Source organism: Pseudopipra pipra, chromosome 20, assembly GCF_036250125.1.
Source record: "Pseudopipra pipra isolate bDixPip1 chromosome 20, bDixPip1.hap1, whole genome shotgun sequence".
Classification (NCBI taxonomy): Eukaryota; Metazoa; Chordata; class Aves; order Passeriformes; family Pipridae; genus Pseudopipra; species Pseudopipra pipra.
The window spans coordinates 10161316-10182547 of NC_087568.1; the positions used below are offsets into that span (position 1 = coordinate 10161316).

A 21232-nucleotide genomic window follows, 5' to 3' on the forward strand; every position below is an offset into this window, starting at 1 on the left:
ACATAGAGATAGGTAGAAATATACTGAGAGATAGAAAGATAGAGGTATAGATAGAAATAGATATGGGTAGATATATATGTATAGACATATGGATAAAGATATATAGAGCTATTGACATAGGTAGATTAGATAGATGGGTGGATGGATGGATGGATAGATAGATGATATATAGGTAGATAAATGGATTGATAGATGATTTATAGGTAGATGGATGGGCCAAGACCAATTGTATGAGGGTCAATAAGGCCAAGTGCCAGGTCCTGCACTTGGGTTACAACAATCCCAACAAGGTTCCAGTCCTGGGGAAGAGTGGCTGGAAATCTGCCCACTGGGAAAGGCCCTGGGGGTGCTGGTTGCACATGAGCCCAGGTGTGCCCAGGTGGGCAAGAAGGCCAATGGCCCCTGGATTGTACCAGCCATGGTCTGGCAGCAGGGCCAGGGCAGTGCCTGTCCCCCTGTGCTGGACACTGGTGGGGGCCCCCTTCCAATCCTGGGGGCAGTTCTAGGCCCCTCATCATTGCAAAATGTGGAATATATAAAAATTTTCTTAAGAAAGGCTGTTCTTTGATGTTTGATCTTTGTAGCTTTCAATCCTAATCAACCAGAAGGGAGATGTGATTTCTGAAACAGCAGCTCAACAAGCTCTGAGTGATGTCCAGGTGTTAGAAAAATAAGTTCCTTGTTGGTAGAATTGCTCTGTTGAGGTTTAGGGCTGGACATGCTTCAGTGATCTCAGAGCCAGGGGAAGGTGAAAGCTTGCGGAGAGGGATGTACCACTGATAGTGGGCACAAAGAATGCAGGATTTAGAGGCCATAAGGACTTGTGGTAGAACTCCCAAGATAAGGTAGAAACTAATAAAGCCAACTGAGCAACTGCGCTGAAATCAGCTCCAACAGGGGCAGATCCCAGCCAGCCATCGAGAAACCCCCTGATCCTAAAGAAGAGAAACACTGAGCAGGGGACTAATTAGCATGAGAAGAGAGAGAATAATTAATGAAGAGAAGAGAGAATACTAATTAATTAAAGAACTATGTAACTTGTAGCCAGTGAACGCTAATTCGTTTGTTTGCTAAAATGTATAAATAGTAAAAAGTTTTGATAGTCCGCTGTGCTGGCACTGCTGGGGCACCTCAAGTCCTGTGCCCAGTTTTAGGCCACTCAGTTCTGGAAAGACCTTGAGGGGCTGGAGCGTGTCCAGGGAAGGGAACGGAGCTGGGGAAGGCTCTGGAGCAGCAGGAGGGGCTGAGGGAGCTGGGGGGGCTCAGCCTGGAGAAAAGGAGGCTCAGGGGGGACCTTCTGGCTCTGCAACCCCCTGACAGGAGGGGGAGCCGGGGGGGTTTCGGGCTCTGCTCTTAGGGAACAAGGGAAAAGATGAGAGGAAATGGCCTCGAGCTGTGCCAGGGGAGGGCCAGGTTGGACATCAGGAGGAATTTCCTCATGGAAAGGGTGGTCCGGGATTGGAAGGGGCTGCCCAGGGAGGTGGTGGAGTCCCCACTCCTGCAGGTGTCCAAGGAACGACTGGCCGTGGCACTCAGTGGTCTGGGCCGGGTGACAAGGTGGGGATCGGGCACAGGTTAGACTCGATGATCTTGGAGATCTTTTCCAATCCCAAATAATTCCGGGATCTTGTGACAGGGCGGGGCGGTCCTCCGGCCTGCTGGGGGCGTGCGAGAGCCGGAGGCAGAGCGCTGTGGTCTGGGCGAGGCGCTCAGGCCGCGCGTCTCGGTGCCCGCGGGCGGGTGATCATGTGACCTGGCGGTGTCTCAAGATGGCGGCGGCGAGCGGTGAGTGGGGCTGAGGGGGGGAGACCCGGGCGGGACACTCGGGACGGGATCCCCGGGGCAGCCCCGGGCTCCCGGGGGGCCGAGCACGGGCACTGCAGCTCGGCGACGCTCCTCGGGAGCGAGTCGTGCCCGGAGCCGCGCGGTGTTTGCCCTCGCTGACTGTCACACCTCTCCCCAGGTGTCGGGCCGCTGCCCGAGGGCCACGAACCCAAATCCCGGCAGGGCCCACTCAGCCCTTCGTCTTTCCGAGGTTCTGGGCCCTCGGGCACAGAACGGCGCCGTTGTGGCTGATAAAAGGGTGAAGAAGACGAGGAGGACCACGGGTAGCCCCTGAAAGCGCTGTGAGCCTGGGAGGGGAACCCTGCGGGGACCCCTAAAGAGGAGAAGAGGAATAGTGATAATGTGGGAAAGGAAGGACTGGTGAAGACGAGAGATTCGTTTCAGGGAGGCCCCTGGCAGGGTCGGGCCGTGGCAGGGGTGGCACAGCTCTGGTGGCAGCCCCAGCACAAAGAACCAACACTCCTGTGTTGCAGGACAGGGAGTTAAAAGCTGCGGTTCCCCCCCGTGCCTGTTCCAGGCCCTGCAGGGCTGGCTCCTGTCGCTGCTGGATGCTTGATGACCTCCCTGTCAGGGAGCCAGGCCAGCCTGGAGGTGTCTGGTGACAGCTCTGTCCCCATGGCCAGGCAGTACCTCCCAGATCCAGGCCCTGCCTCACTGCTCTGCTCCTGAATGTATTTCCCAGATGAAATAAAGCATCTCTTCCTTCCACGCCCTCATCTTGTCTGCTGCAGTGCTGTGCTGCTTTTATGGTGTCCAGAATGTTTTAAAAATGGGGGTTTGTTCTTACAGAGCCATTTTGCTGCTTTGTTTTGATGACATTTGTTTGTAAAATTAGGGATTTGGTTTTCTCTTGCTGCCACCACCCAAGCAGCTGCAGGGATTGGGGAACACCCAGTGGACATTCCTGAGCCCTTCCTCACCCTGTGAGTGTGTGTGGCTGCACAGACCAGCCCTGGCTCCTATGGGGATGCAGGATTTGGTATCCCTGGGTGCTCCCTGCCTGTCCCAGGCACTTACAGACAATTCTTTCAGGAGCTTAATAAATAACTGCTGTTGAGTGGGTGCTGCTCTCACTCAGGATTGGTGCTGATCATCTGAGCACACACAGGCATTGTCACTGCTGGCACAGCTTTGCTCTCTGCAGGTTTGACTTGTGTTTTTTAAGGCAGGTTTTGACATTTAAAAGCTGCTGAATCCATTTAACAAGTCTCTGATCCTTCATCTTTTGACCCCTGATAGGATTCTTTTCCTGTTCAGTGTCTGCCCCTCAGCCTTCATGTCTTGATGAAGGTGAAGACTTGTGATTTCCCACTATCCCCATGACTGACAATGTCTGTCTGGGACAGAGGAAGGTGAGGTGGGTCAAGGAGATGCACAAATGCTCAGCAAAGACATGATGAACATATTGAGCAAGGTCAGGAATATCTTGCTGCAGGCACCTTGTCCTTCTGCTTTTCATCTTTAAATATTTTGTGGCAAGTTTTGACATTTAAAAGCTGCTCAGCCCATTTAACAGTCTCTGATCCTTCATCTTTTGACTCCTGATAGGATTCTTTTCCTGTTCAGTGTCTTCATGTCTTTATCTGTTTCCTTGGGTGAAAACTGATGATTTCCCACTATCCCCATGACTAATAATGTCTGTCTGGAACACAGAAAGGTGAGGTGGGACAAGGGGATGCAGAAATCCTCAGTAAAGACTTGGACACGTTTAGTAAAGTCAAGGATTTCTTGCTGGAGGCACTTTGTCCTTCTGCTTTTCATCTTTAAACCTCCTGTTGTTTCTGTCTGTGATGTCTGACCTGTGGCCCTTCATTGCTGTCCTGCATTTCCCACCTGTAGCTCCTGACAATCAACTTCCCCTCCTGCTCAGCCCTCTGAATTTTGGCTCTTCCCTCCCCTCCTGAGAGGAGCTGAGTCTGAGGAGCATTTCAACAGCCTGAAGTGGTTCAAAAGGCAGGAACTGAGATGGCAGGGGAAGAGCCATGGAACTGCTGGAGTGTGATTCCAACACACAGAATGAGTTTGTTTGTAGCCACTTTGTGCTGTGGCTCGTGGCTTGTTCCAGTGAGAGCTGTGACAGCAGGACAGTGACTCAGGATGGCTTTGCCTCCTTGTTTCTGGAGTGAAACCTGGATGAATGGACTGAAGGGATGTTTTACCTTTACACAAAGGATTTATCTCCATAAAGCTCTGGGCAGTTTTTGGCAGAGCTCTCCCTTCAGGAACATTCCTGTCTGGATCCTGTGGATACCTGCTTTTCAGTGGAGTTTGGGACCATTTTGCAGGCACAGAGCTGGCAAAGAACCAGCTCTTTATGTGCAACATGAGCTCACTGTGCCAGTTAGTGCTGAACTGAGGAAGGAGCGACTCTTTTATATGATTAGATGATTTATATGATTATTAACAGTGTTTAAAAAAGTCATTGCAAAGTGAAATTTGAGTGCAGAGTTCCCAGTGTGTGTCTCAGTGAGGGCTTTGGGCAGCTGGAGCCCTGCCTGGACTCCCCCCTTTGCCAGGCAGAGCTGGGCAGGGCTCCTTGGGCTCCTCCAGCAATCCAAGGCTTCTCACCCACACCCTGCAGGTCTCCAACCTCACTGTTGCCCTTCTGCTCTTCTCTCATCCCAGCCTTATCTCCACACCAGATCCATCCCAGCTGTGTCAGGTCCCCTGTTCTCCTGCAGCCCCAGCTCAGGCTCTTTCTGCATTGCCCATTTTTCACCCCCTGCTCTGGTGCAGCCTCAGATAAACCCCTTTTTATCTTTGATTTTATTCCTCACCTCTTTTCCCAGCATCCCAGCTGGTACCATCTCATTCCCAGCTGGTCTCCCTTGTCCAGCCCTTCCCTCAAAATCTGCCAACAATTCCCTTTTTCTCCATGCTGGGTCAGTCCTGTCCCAGAGCTGCCTGGGCTCTGTTCCCCTTCACCCACCTGCACTCCCAGTTCCACCAGGGCCCTTCCTGGGCCCACTCTCCTCTCTCAGCTTCAACTTCTCCTCCCTTTACCCTTGAACCAGCTGGAGCCTTTGCTCCCAGTCCTGGATTCTGCCTTGAGGATGGAGCAATCTGCCCTGGACACATCCATCCTGGGAGAAACTCTGCAGTGCCCAGGGGGGCAGCTGTGGTCATCTCTGTTTGTAGTCAGAATTTTGCTGAAGTTGGGTTCTTTCAGCTCTGCAGGCAGTTGTCAGACTATTGGAAATGGATTTGGCTTCATAAACCTATTGAAAATCTGACTTTAAGCTATTGGGTGTTAAAGGCAGAACCTTTTCATCTCTCTGTGTGGCTAAAATGGGGAAGGTGTTCCTGGGTGATTCTGCTGCTGCCTAGAAAGCAAACGAGCCAAGCTTTTGTTAACTTGAGGCAGTTCCTAAAGCTGAGAAGCAAAGTCCATCTTGGGCATCCCAATTCTGCTCCCCTGATGTCCTGGGAAGTGGCTGGGATGGGCTGTGAGTGTCAGGGGAGGCTCTGCCGGACCCAGCACACAGCAAATCCCTGTATTTTGAACTGCATCAGGATCTTGTTTATTCTCACCTGCCCTGGAAGGGGAAGGCAGCTTTGTTGCTGTCAGGTTTTTCACATTTTTAGCCTAATTTTAGTCTAGAAAATTTTATAGTTCCTTATTATTGTGCCAGAATTGACTTTGAGTTCAAATAGGGTTTTTTTTTTTTGCTACAGTTGCATCTGGAGTGGCCCCTGCATTTCCCTGATCCCTCAGTAGCCTTTCTCTGTACCTGTTCCAGCTTGACTCAGTGGATATTGCACAGGGATGACCCAGACAATCAACAGCAGTGCTTTGGTGGCTCATGTGAACACTTCCCCGTGGAGGTTCCTGTTGGACCCAGCCAGAGAAGGGCTAAAACAGGGACAATTCCTGAGACACTGATTCTTTTCTTTTCTCTTGTTTCCCCCCTTGTTAGAGCCCAGCTGTGCAGCCCAGGCTCCCCAGCACACACAGACTGCAGGATTGCTCAGCCTGTCTCTGCCCTGATCCCTGCCTGGGGGCAGAGCCACAGCCAGAGCCGAGGATGCCGCTCTTCTCCCGCAAGAAGAAACCCAGCGATGACGCCCGGAAGCGCCTTGAGTACCAACTGTGCCTGGTGAGCAGTGCCAGGCTCACTTCTGTGCCCTGGGTCTGGGCCTGGATGCCAGGGGGCTTGTCATGTCCCCTGTGTTACCAGGAGCTGTGTTCCTGATCTCACCCAGACAGTTTTCCTTCTCACCAAGGTCCTCTTCCTAATGTACGTCAGGGAATTCCTGCCTTCCTGTCTCCCTTTGCCCTCCCATTTCCATGGCACATCCTCCCCCCCACCCCACCTCCTGCCAGCCCACAGATGGGACCCCCAGCACTCCTCCATGCCCCTTTGCCCTCACAGATCTCCCAGTTTGCTTTTCCTTCCAGGGAACCTGTGACATCCCCTTTCCCATCATCCAGCCTTTCCTTGTGCCCCTCTTTTGCTTCTCATTACTATTTCATATCTTCCTGTCACTCAGAGGATCAACTTGTTAGATTTGCTGTTTGTTTTCCTGGACTAGGATTTCCCCAGGATCCTCTGGGTGGATCCTCAGCAGGTTCTGTTGTGCCAGTGAGGGTGGCAGAACAGTCCAGCAGCAGCCCTGGGTTTGCAGTTGGTTTCTGATGGAAATCTGCTTTTGGGTTATTTCACCTTCTCTGCCCTGGGAGCTGTGGACCAGGAGGTCTCCTGGAGCAGCAGGAGCAGCTGAGGGAGCTGGGGGGGCTCAGCCTGGAGAAAAGGAGGCTCAGGGGGGACCTTCTCACTCTCTGCAACTCCCTGACAGGAGGGGGGAGCCGGGGGGGGCTCTGCTCCCAGGGAACAAGGGACAGGAGGAGAGGAAATGGCCTCAAGTTGTGCCAGGGGAGGGTCAGGTTGGACATCAGGGAAAATTTCTTCATGCCCAGGGCAGTGCTGGAGTCCCCATCCCTGGAGGGGTTTAAAAGCCATGTGGATGTGGCACTTGGGGACCTGGGTTAGTGGTGGCCTTGGCAGTGCTGAGGGAATGGTTGGACTTAGTGATCTTGGAGGGCTTTTTCAACCTTAACAATTCCATGATTCTATGCTGTACTCTATCCCAAAGCACTATAGAATTTAGAAACTTCATGTTGGCTGGCTGTGAGGTGTCTTGGAAAAGAAAACATGGTCATGTACCAATAATGACACAAGTTTACTGAATTCATTCAGCTGGAGGGTTTCTGGGGAGGGGTGTTTTACCCTGCCTGTCCTAGGATTAGTTCTGTGTTGCATGTGCTTAGTTCAGGGTCAGGATATCCAGTTCTGAAGACTTATCAGAGGCACAAACACAAGTAGGTTTTATTGTCTTTTATTTAAGAAAATAGTTGCAGAGATGCTCACAGTGAGTCTGTCCAGGTTTGTCACCATTAGCAGCTGCATTGGATGTGGTTGAACATGGAAAACCACTTTGGAACAGAGTCACAGAATCACAGAAGGGTTGGCAGGAACCTTAAAGATCATCCACTTCCACCCACTGCCATGGGCAGGGACACCTTCCACTAGCCCAGGTTGCTCCAAGCCTCATCCAGTCTGGCCTTGGACACTTCCAGGGATGGGAATCCACAACCTCTCTGGGCAATGAGAACTGCAGGATGCAGCAAGAGGTCATGTGTTCCTGCATGGTCTAATTCTCTGGATGTGTGTCTTCCCTCTCCAGGCAAAAGAAGCTGGTGCTGATGACACCCTTGACATATCCAGATGTGAACTCTCAGAGGTATGTTCTCTACAGCTTCCAGCATTAAGTCACAGCTCTGATCCTTCTGTCAGATGTGGTGTCATGTCTGTGAGCCTCCAGACAGAACCTGTTACTGGGCCACCTTTTCCTCTGTCTCCTCACCTCTGGCTTTCAGCTGGGGGCTTCTTCCCCATTTTTGGTGGGAGTTTGCCTGTCCTGCCTGATGCTTCAACACCATTTCTGTCCTGGGAATCCTTTTGGATATGACAGGGTGAGAAGGGCAGAGTGGCCTCATACCCTCCCCCAGTAACTTGGTAGGACCCCAGTTTGGGACCTCATGGCCTAATTTTGCTGGTCCTGAGGGAATTTGTTTGCCAGAGGCTGACTGTTTCTAATCTTAGAGCTGCACAGTCTGCCACCCATGGTTATTTTTCTGTATCAGTGAAAATCCCAGCTGGTTAAGGATGGAAATCTCACTTCCAGCTTGGCTTCTTTTATGACAGCCAGCTCAGTGAGGAACAGTCTGTGTGCTGTGTGTGGGTGGGCAGTGACAGAGTGCCAGGCACTCACAGCACACACAGCTTTCCCTGCTGGCAGCCAGGCCAGAAGCCCTTTTCTATTTCACTTCCAATTTTTGTTCATTATCTCATGTTTCTAAAATGTTGATAGCCTTTTGGAAGGGGAGAGCTTTGCCAAGCAAGTTAATGGGTGTCGTGCTGCTCTTTATGGGGAGAGCTCTCCTCCTGGAGAGGAGAGCTGTCTGCTCTGCAGTGGGAAATGGCTTTGCTGAGACTTCAGGGTGTTTTGTTCCAAGCTCAGAAGCCAACAGCACCTTGTGTGCAGGTTTGCAGGCTGTGGGTCAGTCTGGGAACCTCTCTGGGTGTTGCAGGGCCAGAGAATCCACCCACCAGCTCCACTCATGGCTGCAGCTGCTCTGGGATCCCCAGCAGCTCCTTTTGGATTGGTACCATAAAACCCTGCCTTGCTGTTTCATTCTATCCTTTGCTGTTTCAATAAATGAAGTGAAACATCAGTCTTGTCTTAAAATGAACCGTGGACAGGAGTTTGGCTGCTGCTGCTCAGCTGTGCCTGGCACCTCCCTTTTGTCCCTGCCCTCTCCTGCAGAGCCTGGCACATCAGGGACACTCAGTGCTGCCCTGTGCTCACCTTTCTCTTTCAGCCCAAGAGTGGTTTTGAGGTTGCAGAACCACAGAATATATTTATGTGATGACTAACTGAACGTTTATCTGAGCTCTTGAGTCATCAGATATTAAATCATGCAAGGCTGGAACTCCTGCCCAAGCCTCAGCCTGTTCTGTGACACTGCTGTGTCATGGAGAGCCATTGGAAGCTTAAATGGAAGTTATCTGGGAAGTACTGGCATGCTGGGCCAAAATCAGGGCCCAGTAATTTTAAGTATCACTTGTGGTTTCACTAAAGTTATTCACACTTTACAGGTGGGCACTGCAGAAGTGCTTAAGAAGAGAAGTCTGACCTGGCTATTTTTTAATTGTTTTTAGGTTCCTTATGGGGCCTTTGCCACTTGTAAAGTCTTGCAAAAAAAGGTAATGTTGCAATCAGAAATTGTTAAATAATTCTGTTATTATGCTTGGGTATTACTGTAGTGTTGGAAACGACTGCATGTGGTTGTTTTATGTTGCTGCACAAGAAGTTTGCTTGTAATGAATTTGTCCACCTGTGTGATACCACACAGAGAGCAGTTTGGGTCAGGATAATCCTGTCTGTGTTCTCCAGAGCTAACTCCTGGCAGGAAAGGTGGTGGTTGTTCCTGTCTTAACCTGTCTGATGGTATTTCTCATACAAGGAACAAGGCTCTGGTTTAGATCTCTTGTAAAATGTTTGAACTTTTCTGACAAACCATTTCCTACTTCAGTATTTTCTATGATACTGAATAAGATATTGAGCTCTCACCCAGCCTCCACAGTTAAATCTCAGCAAATGTGCTTGTTCTGGACAGCAGTGTCCCTTGTGCTTATGTGCCCTTGGGGTTTTCCCCCCCCAGGTGCTGATTATTCACACAAATAATCTGACATCTTTAGTTCCAAAGTCCTGCAGCCTCCTGAGTCTCATCACTGTGAAGGTAACTGTGATTCTTAACACTTAATCTGCAGCCTGTTTTCTGTGCATTCCAGTGCTTTAAAACACACCAGCCCAAATAAATCCCTTCTGGATGAAGGGTTTGGCCAAGAATCAATACCAAGGTGTGAAACCTGCCCTTTCCAGGTAGAGAGACAGCAGTCACTGAGTGGTTTGTGTTCCCAGGACTCATTTTTCCTATTCCAAATCCCACAGTTCCCCCCTCAGCAGCCTCTCAGGCAGAGCTGTTGTGGGGTAGATCCATCTCTCTCCTGCCCTGATGGATCACTGGGATGTGAAGGAAGCTGGGATGGGTGATGGGGTGTGACAGGGCTGTGTCACAGTACCTGTCATACAGGTGCTGAGGGCTCTCAGCTCCACCACCCTCTGTGATTCCCCAGGAGGCAGAGTCATTCCAGCAGCTCCTCTCCCCATGGAGGGAGGGAGGACTGCAGGCCTAGTCCTGCCCTCTCCCTGTGCTGGTGTTGGAGCAGTTCAGCTTCCAGGGAGCAGTTCAGCTCATTGATCCTGCAGAAATTCCTGCTGGCAGGCTGGTTCCCTGGGGTCATTTATCCAGTTGGCTCATCCAGTTTTGTGGAACAGCCCCCTCAGTGTCACTGCCCTCCCTTGAGTTTCCAGAAGACCCCCAGGAATTAAGTGCCCATGTCTCCTGGAAAACTTGAGCTGCTTTTCAAAGCCCCACTGGAAGCAAAGGAATTTTCATTGCTAGATAATGCATGAGCTTTCATTCTGGCACCATGACTTCTGTTCCCAGCCTTGTGTGCTGAAATCATCTCCTCTTCCAGGTTCTAGACCTTCATAACAACCAGCTGACGTCGCTTCCTGCTGATATTGGTCAGCTCACAGCTCTTCAGGTAAAAGATTGGCAGCTGCATCCCAAGTGTGGCTCAGGGCATGTTTTGGGACAGCAGGGATATGGGGTTGCTGCTCTTTGGTTTATAATTAACAACAACTTAAATGATGGTGCCATGTTGTCAGATCTATCTCACCATTGCTGGATCTATCACAGAAACTTGACTGTTGCTGTTGAACTGGCTTGTTGGAGGGAGAGCAGGAAAAGAGCAGGAGAGGAGCAGGAGAAGAGCAGGAGAAGGACAGGAAAGAGCAGGGGAAAGGCAGGAAAAGAGCAGAAGAAGAGCAGTGGGTTATGTAGTCCCAGGTTGGTGCAAGGCCTGTCAGCCCAGGTGGCTCACACTGCCAAGCAGATGCTCTGAGATGCTCCAAGCAGAGCTGGAGCTTCCAGTCCCACTGATTTCCCAAAATATCCAGGTTTTGCCATTCTCCCTGGTGTGGTTGTGCTGAGGACTCAGAGCAGTGTGTCTCAGTGCACAGTGAGGGTCTCTGTGCTTGGGGGGCAGCTTGAAGTTCAGGCCCTGCTCCCCTGTGGGAGCTGGAGTTGGGGAGTGCTGCCCTGGACAGTCCCAGTTCCTGCAGCTGGATTCAGTACTAGATGGGGGTGGTGAATAGGGTCTCACTGCCTTTGGTAGCCTGACAAACCCTGTATCCAGGGTTTGTGAACAATACATTTTTTTAACCCATAAAGTGTTGTCTAAAACCAATTTCAGGTTGTCCTGGGGCTGAGAGCAGTCCCAGCAGCATGGGTGTGTAGAAGAGCTGAGACCTGTCTGAAGATTGTCTTGAAAATCTTTTCTGTTAATACCTTAGGTCCTAAACCTTGAAAGGAATCTTTTAAAAAGCCTTCCACAATCTATAGGAGACCTTGCCCAGCTCCAGCTCCTCAATGTGAAAGGTATGGCTCGGGATTCCAGCAGTGCTCTGGGCAAGGCACCAGTTCCTATCTGGGTCGTGTTGAGCTGCAGGAGCAATTATTCCTTTCAGCCACCACATGTTTTACACTCTGATTGCTGAGGAAGGACACAAGGAAGGGTTGAATTCAAATGGTTGGGAAGGCAGGAGGAATCACATAGGCAGAAAATGGCTCAGCCTTGGTCTGTAGGATGTTTTCATCCAGCCTCTTCTCAAAGGAGAGGTGGTTGGGTCATCCCAACCCAATCCCAGCAGCTCAGAGCTCCCTGGAGTTCCTGCATGTAGGCAGAGTTTCAGAGCCCTGGGTGCCTCATTCCTGCAACCAGGAATGTTGGGAGGGCTGGAGACACACGTTTTCCTCCAGGAGCAGGGGCCCCCTTCAGCTGGGAGTGCTGTGTGGGCCCTGCAAGAGGGACTTGTCCCCCTTTGGATTTTGATTTAGACCAACCTAATCTGCACTCTGTGCAGATTCAAGTGTAAGAAAAGCAGCAGCTTTTGGCAGAAGCCCTTCAGTAGAGCAAGCAGAACAGTCAACTGGATAAATTGAATTACAGCTGAGTCCACCAGCACCTGGAGCTGGGTCCTGTGAGCCTGTGCAGCCCACCAGGTTTGCACAGCCCTAGCACAAAGGCCACACCTCTTTTCCAGACTCCTGGGCATTTTCCAGCTATGCTGTGCCATAAATTTGGGAGAAAAAGACTTTGTTACAGGGAGCTGTTGCTGAAACAGGGAGGGAAATGAAGGGTGAGGAACTTGGAAGGGCAGCTCAGGGCATTGTAGCACCTGAGCTCTGAGCCCTGGCTGTGCAGTCCCACACTCAGTCCCCTTCCTCCCACCTCTGGGACTTGCACCAAAGGGGAGAAGACTCCATGTTACAAATATTCTCCTGATAAAGAGCACAGACCCAGCCTGCAGCACGTCCTCAGCTGAGGAGGTTGTTTTGGTATGAGCTGGACCTGTGCACTGGGGCTGTGAGTGAGTAGATTTGGATCCCCATTTGCCTTGGTGGGCAGTGGCAGCCTATGGAGTCCTTGTGTGACCCGTGACAACCCCTTTGGGGTCCTTGTGTGACCCATGACAGCCCCTTGGGGTCCCTGTGTGACCCATGACAGCCCTTTAGGGTCCCTGTGTGACCCATGACAGCCCCTTGGGGTCCCTGTGTGACCCATGAAAGCCCTTTTGGGTCCCTGTGTGACCCAGGACAGCCCTTCTGAGGCCCTTGTATGACCCATGACAGCCCCTTGGGGTCCTTGTGTGACCCATGACAGCCCCTTTTGGATCCCTGTGTGACCCATGAGATCTCTTTTGGGTCCCTGTGTGACCCATGAGATCTCTTTTGGGTCCCTGTGACCCGGGACAGTCCTGTCCGTGCAGAAACGAGCCACGTGTGTGGTTATGGTTTGGTGTTCCAGCAGAGGAACCTGCTGGGCCCTGCTTTGGACAGGCCACATGTTCCCATGGGTTTCTCTCTCTCAGGGAACAAGCTGAAGGAGCTGCCTGGCACAGTGAGTGGCCTGCGGAGCCTGCGCTCCCTGGACGTCAGTGGGAATGTGCTGCAGGAGCTGCCCCGGGTGCTGGCCCACGTCAGGACCCTGCAGGTACCCAGCCAGCCCTGCCTGTCTGTCTGTCTGTCTGTCCCCTCCCTCCCTTGCTGCTGCCCTCCAGGGGTGCTGCCATGCCATGGCAGAGGGAGGAGAGCCCGGGGAGGTGTCTGGGCAGGGGGTGGGGAATGGCTGTGGGACACGTGTGTGACACACGGGGAAAGTCCAACCACCATCAGCAGGAACTGCTGTGAGACCCTGGCATGAGTCAGCTGAGCTGGTCTGGTGAGAACCAAAACACAGCCCGGGCCACCCTCAGTACCAGAGGGAGCTGAGCCATCCCAGGGACACAAGGGCAGTGGAGGGAGGGGCTCAGTGGGGGCACAGGGGGTCTGGACTTTGCCCCAGCACTCACCAGACAACAAGCAAAGTGAAGCTGTGCCCTGAAGAGCTGTGAGAGGACAACACTCCATCCCTGCAAAGCACCCTAGGATCCTGCAGAGCCTGGACCACAGCAGGAAAGGCACCATAACTACTGCACATTAAACCCCCAGTATTTAAGTGCTAACTGGCCACAGGGTTTAGCCCAGGGAGTTTCTGCCAAACAGGCAAGGTCAAGGATCCACTGGATTTCCATAATTCAACACCCTTCCCCAAAGAGATGGGGGGAACACCTTTTACCAACACCCCATGGGGTCTGTGAAGCTGTGCCTTGACACAGGGGTAGCACATGGGAAGCCAGAGCTCGTTGCCTGCAGTGTGGTGGGAGGAGGTCAGAAATCCAGCACACAAAGTGAATGTTTAGAGCCTGGGCAGGAGGCACTGCAGGGAATTGTAACAGAGCTGTGCCCAAAACAGCTTTTGTGTTCCCTTCCTGGTCTTCTCTGATCACTTCTTGTTGTAGTTTAATCACAACAAAAGCAATCCCCAGGGAGTGAATCCCTGGATTTTACCTGCCAGGGCTGTCTCTGAGAGCACAAACTGTGTCTGTGCTCAGGCTGACACAGCCACTCCCCACCAGGGCTGACTGGAAATGAGCAGATGGATATTTGGGATGAGGCTCTTGCCTCTGTGCTCTGACAGATCTCTGACTCACTGTCAGCCTCTGTGGGTTTCTGGCTCTCTGGAGTGCACATCTAGAATGGGAAAGGCGTCAGGATTTTGCTGGATATGTTCCCTTCTGGCTGTCAGACTTGTCAGTACTAAATGGTGCAAGTGTCAGGCAACAGGGCTGACTCAGACACCAGCAGGAGGGGGTGAATAAATGCTCCCCTGGCTCGCACACAACACTTCACTTCTCTTGTGGACACTCTCTGAGTTGAGGGATCTGTGCAGCTTTGCCCCCTGTGCTTGGTAAAGGAGTTCCTTTCTAGGCCTTCCTGCCATGCCCTTCTCTACAGGAGGCATCATTAGGTCCTTTTGGTGCCCATGGTAGGATGAAACAAGTGGCCCTTCCCCTTACTGTTTATGGGACTCATCTTCTCTCCATGCCCTTGTGTCACCACCCCTTCCAGGTGTCATCCTGAAGGGCTCCAGCTCTCTGAAATGGGGGAGAAAATGTCTGTGGTTGGTACCTAAACATGAAGTAACCAGCATCTGCAGGAGGGGAATGTTCCACTGAAAGGCCAGCTGAGAAGCTCCCAAAAAAGGGACAGCAGAGCCACCTCTGAAGGGTGTCAGATACCCAGGGGGAATTCAATACAACCTCATGTTTATGTCAGGATTTAGGGTAACATGAAGTTATCACTCTGTAAGTGAAATTTGGGGAGCTGCAAGGAGAATTGTAGTTGGACTCTGGCTGGGCCACCAGAATAACCTGGAGCTCTGTGTGTTCTCTTTTGGAGACCCTGACCCTGGATGCCTCTTCCATGACCTACCCATGCCCTGAGATCTGCAGTGCAGGCACAGAGGCCATCCAGCAGTTCCTCTGCAAAGGTGAGCAAGGAGCACCCGTGGGTGGGGTGAGGGTTGGGGGCCTGGGCTGGCTCTGACCAGGTGCTATGGGGTGTTCAAAGATGGTATTTGGGAAGGACACAGGTTGTGTGGGCCCTGCCTGGGGTGGTTCCTGGTGCCCTGTCTTTGCTGGCAAACAGCACAACGGGAGCCCTCCCTTGAGCCCTGCCCTCTGCCACACTGAAATGTTCAAACATCAGAGTAGCTGGGTCAGACTGTCTCAGTGACCAAAAGAAGTCAGTGCGTTTCCCAGTGGTTTTTTTTTTCTCATTTGGATTTTCTCCAGTGGAAGGATTAGGCATTGTCCACATATCACTGCCTTGGGACAGGCAGAGAGACTCAGTATTCACTCAAGGTCCTTTCTACCCTCATTTTCCAAGAGGAAGGATGTGGGACTGCAGATTGATGGGTTGTTATGAGAGTGATGAAACCCGATGGAAAACTCAAAGGGCAAAGATAATGGACTGTGAGTTTGTAAACACTGTGTTTAATGCAGGCAGGGAGGTTTGGTGGAGGTTTTATACAGGGAAAGTGGGTGCTGGATATTGGGATATTCCCTGAAACAACAGGACAGTTATTTTGGTCTGGGCAGTAACATTTGCAGCCCTGCAGAAGTCACCAGGCCTGTACCTGTGTGCAGGACATGTTTCTCTTTGAGCAGGTCAGCTTTGAACCTTCTCCTGGTGGGACTGGAGTGCCACAATCCCCTCCCAGAGCTCCTTGTTCATCCTGCCTGAGCTGGAGGAGCTGTGCTGGGTGCTGGTTGGTGTGTGAGGAGAGGAGGCACTGCTGGAAGCAGTCTCACACACCAGCCAGCCCTGGCCATGCTGCCAAGGAGGTCTTTAAGCACCAAATGTTCTTATCTTGTGCCTGATACCTTCCAGAGTGTGGAATTGCCTACTACCCTCCCTCCCAGTATCTCCTTCCCGAGCTGGAGGGCAATGGAGGAGGATCCTCAGTGGATGGGGTGGACAGGACAGTGCATAAATACCTGCAGGAGGCGAGGGAGTGGCAGGTGAGGCTCCCACTGCATGTGAATTTGTGTGAGAGGGTTTGGGATTTGTCTCTGTGCTCCATCACTGGATCTCACAGCACTTGGCACATCATCCCTTTCACTTTAAGACACTCCATTTAACAAAAATATTAGGAGTCTGAAGATATTTATCCACACATAGGAGGTGCTGTATTGCAGAACTCACGGTCCAGGCAAACTTCTGGATTTACAAAATAGAAAACTGAAATTCTGTAGGAATCTCAAGCAGCATTTCCAAAAATCTGCGTTTGATATGACAACTCCAGTTCCACAAGTGACGGATTACTGAGTGCTCAAGATTTATAGTTAAGATTTCCTATTTTCCTTCCAAGATTTAGGGTGAAAAAATATACCCTGTTCACAGATAGAAATATCCACAGGCTCCAGGAAACTGGGTGAGGTTGAACAGAATTATCGACTGTGCTGCTAAATGCAGAATGTCTGTACATCTGCATGAGATGTGTCTTTTGGGATCCAGAAGGCATCCAGGCACAGCAGTCTGTGTGTGTGGATGGCTCATCTCCTTCCTGAGCTGGGGGTGGTGTCACCACACTGACTCCTGGAAGACACATCCCAAAGAACTGAATCCATGCTTGGAAGCCACAATGCAGTGAAGGGGCAGGGGTGACAATGTGAGTGACATGGATGTGCAGGGTGGTAACACTTGTAATTTTGGGGGGACAGCAAACTGCAGAAGAACCTTGTGGTTCCCAGCCAAGTGCTGGACGTGTTCCCCTCCCTGGGGAAGGTGAGGCTGGGCCAATAACTGTGGGAACTCTGCTAATTCTGTGCTCTTTGGCAAGTACAGAGCCAATGTCTTTGTCCCTGGAGAAGCCTCAGTGACTGACTTTGGGCTTATGCTCCAGTGCCTGTGGTGGATGTCTTTACTCAGTTAGGGGAAGATGGAATGAGGGTTAATAATACCTGCAGAAAAAGTCCTCTGGGGAATAAATGTCTGCTGATATTGCTTATTTTTCAGAACAAATTCTCGGAGTATGAGAAGAGGAAGGTAAGGATGAATGCCTACAAATGCTCTGTCTGGGTCTGCTTCTGCTTTCTGTTTTCCATCTCTTTATCTGGTTTCTCAGCCAAAACTGAGTGTTTTGAGATCTGAGTTCTTGCATAAACCCCCAAAGCTGCTCACTTGTCACAGCAGGAGACAAGTGGGAGCAGGGGGGAATCTGTGCCTGCCTGGTGTGACACACAGAGCTGAGGTGTTGCTGTCCCCCTGTGAGTGAGCAGCCCCAGCTGAAATCAGGCTGCAGAGCTGGATCTGGGGGCTTTCACACCAGGTGGCTTTTTCTTGCCTTTCTGGACTGGAAGCTCAGCTGTTTCTCCCATGGGGTGGGCAGATGTGTGTGAGCACAGGCTGCTCAGTACATCCCTGCCCCAAACTCCAGCCCCTCCCTGACTCCCACCCGGTCCCTTTGGCTCACAGTACCACCCTTCCTGCACTCTCCCAGCCTTCCTTGTTTCTGTCCTCCATCCCCCTCACCTGGCTGCATTTTTAGTTTGTTCTTATTTCCCTGTCCTTGTCTCTTCCCCTGGGCAAGGCTCCCTTTGAAAGAATCAGAAGCTCCTGCCTTGCAGTTCATTGCTGCCTTTGGCTCGAGCAGCTTCCCTCAAACAAGGGAGTCCTGTTCCCATCTGGAACTGAACCCCACCTTCATTTTGGGCTTCCCTCCAGGGGTTTGTATTGGCTGTTTCAGTATCAGTGGATGCCCAGGGACTTCAGCTTCCTGGTGATGAAATGAGTTGTGAGGAGTTTGGAGACTCCTAAAGAGAGCAGCAGCTTCTCTGTAATTTTTGGGTTCCTAAGGGGAGAATGTTTCCATTCCCTACGCAAGCCTTCTGTTTGCCATTTGGCTTCCCTTCCTTTTGCTGTTGCCTTGGTTGGTGTTTTTGCCAGAGCATGTTCTCACTTGGGAAGGACCAGAGCCAGCAGCCTTCTGATTCCTGCCACTCCTCTTTCTCCTTATTCCTCTCAGGAACAAAAGATGCAGGAGAAGCTGGAATTCGAGCGGCGCCTGGACATGGGGCAGAGGGAACACGCCCTGCTGGTCCAGCAGCTCCACAGCCAGAAGGATGAGATGGTGCAGACAGTGAGGGAGGTGGGTCCCCCTGGGAGCCCTGCACAGGACCCCTGTCGTGGGGGGAGTGGAAGGCTTAGACATTTATTAAAGAATTTATTAAAGAAGTCCTGCCCTTGAGTCACAAGGTGCAGAAAGAACTCCCTGGCTTTCTAAACCCTTCTCAGAGAGGAGCCTGGGGGTGGCTGGATCCAGTCTTAGCCTTGGATTAGGTCAGTGGTTTGAATTTAAGGAATTAGAGAGGTGTGATTGAACCACTTTTGTCCTGCAGGTTTTATTGATTGGCAAAATGAGAATGTGTATATAAAATGAATCATTTGTTATTACAAATGATCAGACAAAAGATCTTAATCAGAATGATTTACTACACAATAAAAACTGTAAAACTACTAGTAGTGCAGTATAAGATAGGACAGTGCACTATATTGGAGCAATTATTGAAGGAATTATATTAAAGCTGGCAAAAAGAAATAATTATTAAGTAGAGATTTGATGTAACTCACCCAGATGAACACTTGTGGGGAGATCTCTTTCCCTCAGCCTCGAGGAGTGTCCTTGGGCATCCCCACCAAGAGAGGAAGCTCCACACACGCCCAAGAAGGGTTATGGCAGAAGAACCTGACTGTATGAAGGGGGACTGGGCTTTTATAGCATAAAGTGATTGACTGCTGGTCACAAATTCCCAGGCCAGCTCCCAGCTCATCTGTCACATCCAACTTCAAAGAGCAGGGTGTGTGTTTGGGGTTTGGTGACCCAGGCTGGTTTTAGCACAGTTTAACATCAAAACCCACACCCTGGCACCACCAGTGACTCACCCCAGAGAGCTGACACTGTTTGCATTCTCTGATTGCATTTTAGGTCTTATAGGGTTATCCTGCCACAACACCCACTGCTGTCCCTAAACCCCCCCTTTGTCCCTGTTTGCTCTGGTAGGACCAGCAGAGGCTGGAGGAGGGGCTCACCAAGCACCAGCGCTATTTGGAGGGCGAGCGCCTGAAGCTGCTGCAGCAGCTGAAGCTCACGGAGCAGGGCATTGCCAGCAGGATCCACAAGCTGCTGGAGGACAACCAGAGGTGGGCTCTTGCCTTGCTCCCTGTCCCTGGGGGGCTCAGGTGGTTTTGTCCCATTCTGAGTGGTTCATCTTGCCCTTTCTGAGTGTTTTGGAGCTGATCAGGATCGATGTCTGGAAAAGGTGCTTTAGATCTTGGAGTGCCAAAGTCCCACTTAAAGCAAGAGGAATTTGCACCTTAAAAAACCGGTTTCACACATGTGTGACGTTGGAATTTTGCAGTGCTGTGGAAGGAATTTGAATTCCTCGTGGAAGGTGCAAATGTGAGGTGTTTTAGGGTGCCACTGCCTGTATCTGCTGGATCTCCATATGGCTGGTGCTGATGTGAGGTGCCCAGCCTGCAGAAAACTGCTCTGCTGTGCATGGGACCAAAGTTGTTTTCTCTCAGGCACATGGTGGGATTGTTGGGGCTGTTCTGTGCATGGCCAGGAGTTGGATGGTCCTTGTGGGTCCCTTCCAACTCAGGATATTCTATGACTCTGTGATTCTGCCTTCTGGGGAACCAGGAGTCCTGCTCATCTTGATGAAAACCTCTTGTTTTATCTTTTTTTACAGGCAGAAACAAAGTTCAGACATTCTGAAGTCCTTGGAGAATGAGAGGTGAGTCCCCTTGAAACAAGGTCTTGTAGAAAAGGGACAAGGAGCTGGAGAAAGAGGGTTGGGAGCTTTCTTTCAGCCACCAATCTGAATCCACCCTAAGTCAGGGGAGGTTCTTCTCATACCTGAAGCTGGTTGTGGTCACTGTTGGAGACAAGACACCTGACTAGATGTGCCTGGTCTTACCCAGTCTGTCAAACCCGATGACATGGTGATTTTACCTCTTTTTCATCTCTGAATGGTCCTAGATGAGGAGTTTGGGAACAAAACCCTATATTCCAATGTCAAGGGCTAGCAGAGATCCTACATCTGTTGGAAAGCAAGGCAGTTATGAGGATGGTCCAGTAATGTGTCCAGGCTGGGAGGAATGGAATCATGGAATCCCTGACTGATTTGGGTTGGAAGGGACCTTAAAGCTCATCTTGTTTCAATCCCCTGCCATGGGCAGGGACACCTTCCACTAGACCAGGTTGCCACTCAGCCAACACTCTGAGCCAACTCTGCCACCCAAAGTGATTGTCCCCAGCTCTGCCCTGCCTGGAGCTGCCCCCTCCCTGCAGCCAACTGTGCTGGGCCCAGTGACCTGGATGAAAACCACCCAGTGTGTGTCAGATTGCTCTCCAACCACACCAGCTCCTGACCTGCTGTGTGTGTTTGTGTGCTGGGACAAGGATGGGGTGGTGAGGAGGGAGGCCAGGCAGTGGCACTGCTCACTTAGGCCAGCTGGGAAGGGCTCATCCTGCCTCAGGAGAAAGGAAAGCCAAGGACTGGCACTGTGTTTGGGGAGAGTGTGTGCATGCTGTGTGGATGTTCTGTCTTTCAGAAAGACCAGCTCTCTTGTCTAAAGCCATTGTCCCTATGGTTTTGAGCAAAATTTATGTTATTTCCCATAAACTCAGAGGTTCCTCACCAAAAAATCACCCAGGCTTTGGTGTCTCTGCTAAGCCCAGCTTCCCTGAGCTGGTGGCAGGGCAAACCTGCCCAGCCTGGAGGCTCTGAGCTGGGTGGGTGGAGGAGAAGGGCTTGTCTGAAGGAGTGGCTGAACTGTTGCTGTTTGTTGGGCAGGATTAGGATGGAGCAGCTGATGGCAATAACCCAGGAGGAGACGGAGCAGCTGCGCAGACGGGAAGTGGCCTGTGAGTCCTGACAAGTCTTTGGGGTGGTGAAGTGAAGGCTCTGGAGCACCAGGAGCAGCTGAGGGAGCTGGGGGGGCTCAGCCTGGAGAAAAGGAGGCTCAGAGGGGACCTTCTTGCTTTCTACAACTCCCTGACAGGAGAGGGGAGCTGGGGGCGGGTCGGGCTCTGCTCCCAGGGAACAAGGGACAGGATGAGAGGAAACGGCCTCAAATTGCACCAGGGGAGGTTTAGGTTGGGTATTAGGAACTTTTTTTTCCATGGAAAAGGTTGTCCAGCATTGGCACAGGCTGTGCAGGGCAGTGGTGAAGTCACCATCCCTGGAGGTGTTCAAAAAACATGTGGATGCAGCACTTGAGGACATGGATTAGTGGTGGACATGG

General features: G+C 51.4%; 1 protein-coding gene across 4 annotated transcripts in view; it reads left to right on the forward strand.

The window, feature by feature from the left end:
- The first annotated feature begins 1678 nt into the window (after window positions 1–1678).
- The window catches only part of LRSAM1 (leucine rich repeat and sterile alpha motif containing 1), a 30117-nt gene continuing 10563 nt past the window's right edge, over window positions 1679–21232 (forward strand). For 3 of the 4 annotated variants that reach the window (XM_064677167.1, XM_064677169.1, XM_064677170.1), the window contains exons 1-16: window positions 1691–1785; window positions 1964–2126; window positions 5763–5942; window positions 7531–7587; window positions 9069–9113; window positions 9572–9649; window positions 10452–10520; window positions 11332–11416; window positions 12910–13031; window positions 14819–14909; window positions 15812–15942; window positions 16940–16969; window positions 17949–18071; window positions 18984–19123; window positions 19675–19719; window positions 20782–20852. In XM_064677167.1, the coding sequence (XP_064533237.1) occupies window positions 5871–5942; window positions 7531–7587; window positions 9069–9113; window positions 9572–9649; window positions 10452–10520; window positions 11332–11416; window positions 12910–13031; window positions 14819–14909; window positions 15812–15942; window positions 16940–16969; window positions 17949–18071; window positions 18984–19123; window positions 19675–19719; window positions 20782–20852 (1159 nt within the window). In that variant the 5' untranslated portion in view covers window positions 1691–1785; window positions 1964–2126; window positions 5763–5870. Of the gene's footprint in view, window positions 1786–1963; window positions 2127–5762; window positions 5943–7530; window positions 7588–9068; window positions 9114–9571; window positions 9650–10451; window positions 10521–11331; window positions 11417–12909; window positions 13032–14818; window positions 14910–15811; window positions 15943–16939; window positions 16970–17948; window positions 18072–18983; window positions 19124–19674; window positions 19720–20781; window positions 20853–21232 lie in introns of all 4 variants that reach the window. The other variant, XM_064677168.1, reaches the window with a different exon arrangement.